The sequence below is a fragment of the Acanthochromis polyacanthus genome, chromosome 21 (genome assembly GCF_021347895.1).
Source record: "Acanthochromis polyacanthus isolate Apoly-LR-REF ecotype Palm Island chromosome 21, KAUST_Apoly_ChrSc, whole genome shotgun sequence".
NCBI classification, from domain to species: Eukaryota; Metazoa; Chordata; class Actinopteri; family Pomacentridae; genus Acanthochromis; species Acanthochromis polyacanthus.
In genome coordinates this window covers 27,190,875-27,199,838 of record NC_067133.1, presented here as the reverse complement: position 1 = coordinate 27,199,838, position 8,964 = coordinate 27,190,875, and the positions used below count along the sequence as shown (strand labels likewise).

General features: G+C 38.9%; 1 protein-coding gene across 1 annotated transcript; it reads right to left on the bottom strand.

Moving 5' to 3' along the window:
- Positions 1–304: 304 nt before the first annotated feature.
- On the bottom strand, positions 305–8,637 carry dctn5 (dynactin 5). Its single transcript, XM_022213591.2, has 6 exons — positions 8,456–8,637; positions 8,199–8,267; positions 7,983–8,101; positions 3,996–4,107; positions 1,328–1,430; positions 305–1,215 (listed from the first exon to the last, which is right to left on the bottom strand). The coding sequence occupies exons 1-6, from the start codon at positions 8,501–8,503 to the stop codon at positions 1,118–1,120; spliced, it is 549 nt and encodes a 182-aa protein (XP_022069283.1). The 5' UTR covers positions 8,504–8,637; the 3' UTR covers positions 305–1,117.
- Positions 8,638–8,964: the final 327 nt, after the last annotated feature.

The following is an 8,964-nucleotide window of genomic DNA, read 5'->3' as shown; positions in this document are numbered from 1 at the left end:
AATTGATTGTCAAATAAAGGACGATTCCGTATTTTAAGGAATGGGTGGCAACCCTATCTGTACCCCTATGTAGATATTCCATTAAAAATCAGCTATTTACAGCTAGAACAGTCATTTACCACATTAACAATGTCTAGATGGTGTTTCTGATTGATTTAATGTTATCTTCAATGAAAAAAAGCTTTTCTTTTAAAAATAAGGACATTTCTAAGTGGCCCCAAACGTTTGAACGGTGGTGTATTTTAAAATGGGCAGCTTAGGTGTTGTATCCATAACAATAAAAACATCTAGTTTTTGAGACATGTATTTTCAAGCAATGACATTTATTTATATGCTTCGGTATTTCAGATGTCGGCTGCTATGTATTCAGAAAAGGACAGAAGCAAAGCACAGTGGTCTGTCCTGCAATGACAACATTGAAATTAACAGTGTTTGTATGAAACACCATTTAATAAAACCTCCACTCAAAATTAAATACTTTGACAATTTAACAATACTTTGACAAAAAGCAAGCACACGTTTAACGTTAAAAAAAAAAAAAAAAACAACAACAGAGTATCTTTCTTTATCGAGGGTGCTACTCTGTCGTATGAATGGACCGTGGACATGAATGATGCACATGAAAAGCCAACATCCTCAAAGTACTGTTGCTGCTGTTTTGGTCCGTGGGTGTAAAACATTACAAGCTGTGTTCCCACATCCTTCACTGTGCCTCCACCTCTTCATCGTCACCTGTAGCTGCTGTCAGAGAGTCACAGAGCAGAAACTGATTATCAGCGGCCACGCAGAGATCCCTGGGTTTCTCCCCGACACAAGCAGACTACATTAAATAGGGAAAAGTTTGATTCAAGATTATTAGACTGTAGTGTGGAAAAACGATACATCTTTACAGTATTTCTGGATTCTCTCTGCAATTTGTAGCTGCAGACTTGCACTGTAGCTGTGTATCTTAAACTCTATTACTAGAATAATCTAAGGACTCAAACCAGATTATTTTCTTGGGGCAGTGAGGATAGAAGGTGAGCTGTCAGAGTCCGTTTGCATCTAACGAGAGTCTCCGATGTCTGGCTGCAGCTGACTGGACACAGGATGCTCGCGGGTTTGGGATGTTTCGGATTCAGATCTGGCTGAGGGGCAGGAACTTCTGGTAGTAGCTCTTAGTTACATCGATCATCAGGTCCTGTGTGCACTCTGGGAGCTCTCCTGAAAACAGGCCTGAGACCGAACCAGACAGATGCAGATGAAGACATGACATGAAACGGAATTTAGAAGGAAGAGCTAAAAGGAACAAATTTGAATACTGGCTCAGTGTGGGAGTGTGACTGACCTGGACATCCGGAGAAGACGGTGAAAGGAGGCACCACTGTCTCTGGAGGAAGCACGGTGTTGTCTAAGATCTTGCAGCAGTCCTTCAACACACACCGACGACCCTGCACACAATAAAAGCAACCAAAAGCAAGTTAAACATCTCCATCATGCTTTTAGCGACTCCAAGCATTCCTCGATTCTGTCTATTAGAAAGCATAAAGTAACTGCTGGGGGATATTCAGAACAAGATAACACTAAGCTCAGGTTTACGTTTTACTGAAGGAAAAAAACACTTAGAAGCACATATTTATTTTGAAAAATCGATACAGTGTTACTCGAGTTCTTTTTATCTTCAGTGTTACACTGCCTGTCCAAAAAAAAAGTTGCCACTTGGATGAACCCTATAGCTGATGCAGTGAGGAGCTTCTCATTTCTGAAACAACCACGTCAGAAGACATATCCTGTGGTCATGGAAAGGATGTTAATCTGTCTCAGAAGGGTCAAATTATTGACCTGCATCAGGCAAAGAAAAGAATGAAGGAGATTTCTGAAACTACTAAAAATCATGTTAAGAACTGTCCAACGCATTTATTAAAACCTGAAGGATAGTGGAGAACCATCTTCTTCAAAGAACAAATGTGGTCAGAACAAACTCTTAGATGATGGTAGAAAATCAACAGTAAAGTCATGGTTATGTTTAATAGTTAAAGTAAGAACATTTCCACACTCATAATGCACAGGGAACTGAGAAAACCGCTGATCAGTGAGGCTAATCAGAAAAAAAGGTTGCACAAAAATTGGACTCTGGAGTGATGGAAGAAGGTCATGTGAGTCCAGATTTACCCTGTTCCAAACTGATGGGCCCATGTACGGTAAGAAGGGAGGTGGATGAAGTGATGCACTCATCATGCCAAGTGCCTACAAGCCCGGCAATGGTCTTTTAATGATACCAGAAGCCAGAACCAAAACCCACAGCGAGGCGTCATTTAGAAATTATGGCCCCCACCCGTGGAACAGCCTGCCGGAGAACCCCAGGACTGCAGAGACTGTTGATATTTTTTAAAAAAGGTCAAAGACGTACCTTTTTAATCAGTCTTGGTGTGCATCTGTGTATGTGGAGATGCATCAGTGGGTCCGGAAAGTATTTTTCACTGTCTGTGTCATTGCAGCCATTTGCCAAAATCAAAAAAGTTCATTTTATTTCTCATTAATGTACACTCAGCACCCCATCTTGACAGAAAAAAAAACAGAAATGTAGACATTTTTGCAAATTTATTAAAAAAGAAAAACTGAAATATCACATGGTCAGAAGTATTCAGAGCCTTTGCAGCGACATTCATATTTAACTCACATGCTGTCCATTTCTTCTGATCCTCCTCGAGATGGTTCTGCTTCTTTATTGGAGTCCAACTTTGTGTATTTAAACTGACTGGACTTGATTAGGAAAGGCACACACCTGTCTATATAAGACCTTACAGCTCACAGTGCATGTCAGAGCAGATACCAAAAGACCTCAGCCCCACTGAGAATCTTTGGGATGTTCTGGAGAAGACTTTGACTGACTCTCCCATCATCAATATAAGATCTTGGCAGAAAATGAATGTATCTCTGGACAGAAATAAATGCTGGAACATGGCAGAAGCTTATCAAAACCATGCCTCAGCGAATCTGTGTCGTTCTCAGAGCTAAAGGCAGTCCAATGAAATATTAGAGTGTGCAACTTTTTTTGGGGGGGGGACTGGCAGCATATAAGCTCATGACAGTTTTCTTCTACTGTGAGAAAAACTGAGCAGAGTTGAAGGATACATCTACTGAAATCTTAGTTATCAAATCATAACTTTATGAAAAGACCCATTATATTTTTATTCAAATGAATTTAGATGAACTTGAGAAAGAATCCGAAATGTTTTTACAATTAGTTGCAGCAGGAATCAACCCACGAAATATATATATTCACACAGATCAGTTTGACTTCACTTGTTTGGGGAAAAAAAATCATCTTCTGATTTTAATAATCCTAAACATCTGGATGCTGCAGAAACTATTTGTGTGATGTTATTATTTTCTATTTTAAAATGACACAATGTTGCCCAAATCTTTTCACCTATCTTTTAATGTTTTGGATGTGGCAGCATTAATCCTATTTTTATTTATCCTCATCACTCAGTAAAAACTATGACCATATTGTTTTATACTAAAAACAAAATTCTATTTTGGGCCTCCTTCAGACCAAAATCAGTGACCTCGTGGTTACTAGCTATTTCTCAGCAGGTCAGACATTTGTTTGATGTCATACTTCTTTCTTTTCCCCAAAAGATAATGTCTTTATAAAAGTAAAAAACACCAATAATAATTGTATGATGAGAAATTACCAGAGTCCTGTGTCTAAATGACCAGTTAACAGTAATTCAGTGTAATCGTCTCTGGCTGAGCCTTAACTTTTCAAACACAACAGTTACATAACTTCTTTGTGCTTTATTACTTATTTCTGTATCAGTGTCTGCACAAAGTCTGCCAACATGACAACCATGTGATTATTTCACCACAGGCAAGAGGAGATTCTGTTTCTGTCTCTTCTGTCTGCAGCACAGTTTTATCTCCTTCAGCATGACTTCCTTTTTCCGTGGATGAGCTTTGGTTGTGTGTGTGTGTGTGTGGTTGTGTGTGTGTGTTTTTATCTCACTCACTATTACACAGTTCTTGCCAATGTGGACGTAGGAACCAATCTGTGCTGCGTTGACCACACAGTCCTCCTCAATGAAGACGTGGTCTCCGATGTGTAGCGGGAAGAATGCCACTCTGAAGGAAAATAAACATAGTGAAAAGAGAAATGAACGCTTAAGTCTCCGCTTAAGTTGCTCACACCACATAAACAGGATTTACTGCTTTTTTGAGAGTGTCATCAAACAGTCACCTGAATGTCTTTGAGTTTTGGACTGTTAAACAGAAAGTGAGACAATATGTGACATTTCAGTACATCACAAACATTTTATTACTCTACCAAGGAACGCAGTGGACTTATGTGACGACAGCCATTGGTTTATCTGTCTGTCTGTCTGTCAGCAACATTACTCAAAAACTGACTAATGGATTTCAGTGAAATTTTCAGGGAAGGTCAGAAATGGCACAAAGATCAAGTGATTAGATTTTGGCAGTGATACAGCTTATAGTCTGTATCTATGGATTTGTTAAATATTTCTGTGTCATTATTAGCAGCACAACATCACTGTAACCATGACAACAAGTGAACACAACGTCAGCTGCCTGTTAATGATCACGATTGCGATCCTACTACAAAGCCACCGCTGTGGACTTATTGGTACCCATCAGTTGGAAATGACATAAGGAACAATTGATTAAATTGTAGGAGTGTTTTTAAGTCCCATCAATTCCTCCCACCCGCTACATATTTAGGTCATGTGATTTGGTACCTGTACATAACATATAAATGCATAACACACACCTGTGCTCAGCGCAAGTCATTTTTTTGTGTGGGTACATCTATATTAAATGGACACATTCTATGTCACCATGATTTCTGATCATTGACAACTAATAAACAAATGCTGCATTGATAATAAAAATGCTGCATTTCTGACAACCATATGGGGGAATGAACGGCCTCGGTACAGTACTGCACTCCAACATGAAGCTTAACCAGTCATGAGATGTAACTAACAACTGACGCATTTAGGATTGTACTGGCATCTTCTGTATAGACTACCGTTCAAACATTTGGAGTCACTTCAAAGTGTCCTTATTGTTGAAAGAAAAGCATTTTTTGCAATGAAGATAACATTAAATGAATCATTAATACAGTCCAGACATTGTTAAGGCTAAAAAAAATATGACCATTGCAAAACCAAAATTTGAAACAATGCAATTTTCCAATCACAAAGCCAAAACATTTTAGAAGCTAGCTCATGCAGCAAGACTTGTAAGTTCATTCAATTCAATTTTATTTATATAGCGTCAATTACAGTCAAATCGTCTCAAGACGCTTTACAGAACCCAAATGCCTGACCCCCAGAGCAAGCCCAAAGACGACAGTGGCAAGGAAAACACCCTTTTAACAGGGAAGAAACCTCGAGCAGATCCCTGCTCTATATAGGGGGGACCCATCTGCCTGCTGGCCGGGCGGGTTGAGAAGGACAGAGGAGGGCAAGGGGGAGGCATGGGAGAAGAGGGAGGGGTGGGAAAGCAAGGAAAACACAACACACACATGCCTCCTTCTTGTATGAAAGCCCCAATTTCCATGGTGCCTCAAGTGCTAACACTTGATCACATGTTTTTAATCTGTTACACAATGAATGTTGAATTGAAACTTGACTTTTTAAAAAAAAAAAAAAATCTTGCAAATCAAATCAGAATTGCAAGCTCTGTCAGACAAATCATGATTAAATATTGTCCCAAGATTGTTCAGACCCTAATTATGTCCAGCACAGTGTCCTTGAATGTGTCCAGGGTTAAAAAAAAAAATGCTCACAAATTCTGTCAACGCAGTCTTCTAGTATATGTTCTTGGCTTCAATTTGAGCCCAAGATCTAAATCATCGGTTTGCAAAATGTTGCAAAAATTGAATTTTTCGATTTTGGTATATCACACTGCAGATTTATCACATTTCTCTAAGAAAAAGTCAGGTAATACTTCACATATGTCTTTCCAAAAGTGTTATCTACTGAGGACAAGGTAGGTTTTGATGACGGCAAGTCAATTCTTAAACTGACTTTGTCCTTGTATGATCCTGAAGATAGGTTGGTGACTAAGGCCCAGTCACATTCGAGGACTCTTCGCAGTCATGGCATTGATGGAAGGAAGAATTTTTTGAGGTCAGGAGCCAACAAAATTTTTATTCTTGGTGCAGCTCCTAAGGTACCAGAAACGTACCATAACTGCAAATTTTTCCTCGAGAAAGTTTTGACCGAAGATTTGACCTATCATTTTGCTGCTGACCTCAAGATGACCAACATCTGTCTCGGTATCATGACACATGCTGCTCTCCACCCATGCCCTTATTGTGAGGGTACAAAGAACAGGTTTCAGCAGAATGCACCATCTCGTACTCTTGAGAGCATCTCAGACAACCATCAGAAGTGGGTAAATGAGAGCGGGAAGAAGACCACTTTAAAGAATTATTAAAATTGTTCACACACACTTCTTCTGAAAGCACATGATTCCTCTACTCTGACACTTGACCTGGTCCCTCCTCCAGCTCTCCACATCAAGTTAGGTATAGTCAACAAGCTCTATGATGAGCTTAAGAAGGTCTTTCCTACACTTGATGACTGGTCAAAAGCTCTTTTATTATCATCGAGGAGTACCACGGTCAGTGCTTTGAGGGCAACGAATGCTCTAGGCTCCTGCAAAACTTAGACATGTTGCAGAATATGTTACCAGAAGAGCTTCAGCCCTTTCACAAATGCTTTGTTGCATTGCAGGAAGCAATGAATTCCTGTTTTGGGTACACCTTGGATGCGTCTTTCAAGGACAAGGTGGCAAACTTTGCAACTTGCTACCAAAGTCTCAATTTGTCCATCACAACAAAGGTACATGTGTTAACAAGACATGTGCCTGAATTCATCGATAGACACCAGAAGCCTTTAGGACATTTCTGTGAACAAGTTGTGGAGCAATGTCATTCTAAATTTGAAAAATTATTCAGTCATTACAAAATCAAAGATATTAATCATCCGAACTACATGCACAACCCTTTTCGTGCAGTAATGCATTTCAACTCATACCACATTTAAGAATTGTTGCTTTAGTTTAAGGATTTTCAGGCAAGTATGTTCTGAAGTTTTTGTATAGTATAAGCCTATATAGGGATATATTAACTGGCAGGTAAGAAAGTGTGTAACACATTGTTATAATTATTAAAGTAGTTTAGGCTTTAGCTGCTTAAATATAATATCAATGCAAGCACCTTTGCAAAGAAAAGTATAAGGATAAGTAACAAACCGTTCTTGTTTGAGGCAAATGGGTTTATGGTGTGATAAGTAAATTTACTAGTATTTGAATTTGCGACGGATTTAGTTATCACAAATTTGCAATGGGGTCATCAACAATGACCATTTACTGATGTATCCTTTTTCAGTTTTGAAAGTACTATATCTTTTGTTGGCTCCTGATCTCAAAAAATTCTTCCCTCCATCAATGCCATGACTGCGAAGAGTCCTCGAATGTGACTGGGCCTTAGTCACCAACCTATCTTCAGGATCATACAAGGACAAAGTCAGTTTAAGAATTGACTTGCCGTCATCAAAACCTACCTTGTCCTCAGTAGATATCACTTTTGGAAAGACATATGTGAAGTATTACCTGACTTTTTCTTAGAGAAATGTGATAAATCTGCAGTGTGATATACCAAAATCGAAAAATTCAATTTTTGCATCATTTTGCAAACCGATGATTTAGATATTGGGCTCAAATTGAAGCCAAGAACATATACTAGAAGACTGCGTTGACAGAATTTGTGGGCATTTTTTTTTAACCCTGGACTTCATTCAAGGACACTGTGCCAGATAGTGAATACATTATCAGTGCTGTCTAAATGTAAACACTGTCTGAAGAGGATCACAAGTCATACCAAAATGATAAGACACCTTATTAAAGCAATGGAATTAAATTTACTAGCTCTAACCTGAGATATTATTCTCAACAAAGTGATACTTTACCCTTTGCTGAACTTTTTGAAAGGTGGTCGAATAACACTCCGGCTCTTCACCACACAGTGTCTCCCCACCCTGACATTAGCCAGATCTCCCCTGATAATGCAGTCATTCATTACAATAGTCTGTAGGAGACACACACAGAAAAACACAGCACAATATTATACACAGACAAGAAAACACGGGGACTTATTTCAACTGACAGCGATCGCTTTTCCTCACTTTGCCATTGAGGACGATATTCTGACTCCCGCACAGCACCGACTGTCTACTCACTTTGTTGCCAGAAGCCTGAAATAAAACAACAGCAGTGGTGAACATTTGTATAAAAGTGCATTTATGTTTCTATTGTTTACCTAAATTGTGCACAAACAATGATTTCATTTATCCACTGTCCAACGCCCTGTTCAGCTCCAGCTACTGGTTAGCCAAACAGCTAGGCTAGCTTCTAAAAAAAGGCTTAAAACCAAACGCATTACCGTCTCAATGTATTCCGCTTTGTTGTACAATATTTCTGACAACTCCATGGCTGAAAATTGGGTGAAGTATCACAGTTAATGATTATTATTCGCTAATATGGTCTACAGCATCTATATGTTTTTGCTCTGATCTCAGCAGTCAGCGCCGGCTTTGCTTCTTCTTCTCGTTCAGGTTTATCGGCAGCTGGCAAACGTTGAATTGAAGCATCAGCGCCCCCAACTGGTCAGAATGTGCAACTGACTCTGCTATTTACAGCATTCTTTAAGAAAAAAAAGCAACTCATATCCAAATTGAAATAGTTAGTCTGCGATACTGAAATAAGATTTGATAACATTAATTTCTTGGGTCATTTCTGAGGATGTCTGTAATATAAAAAACAGTTTTTATATTTCTGATGCTGTGGATCAGCTGGCTCACATTTCTTTGTCATCTCATCTCAAATCATTAAATTTGCATTTGACCATCTCCAATTTACCTGAAAATGCTATAGCATGAAATATAAATATTT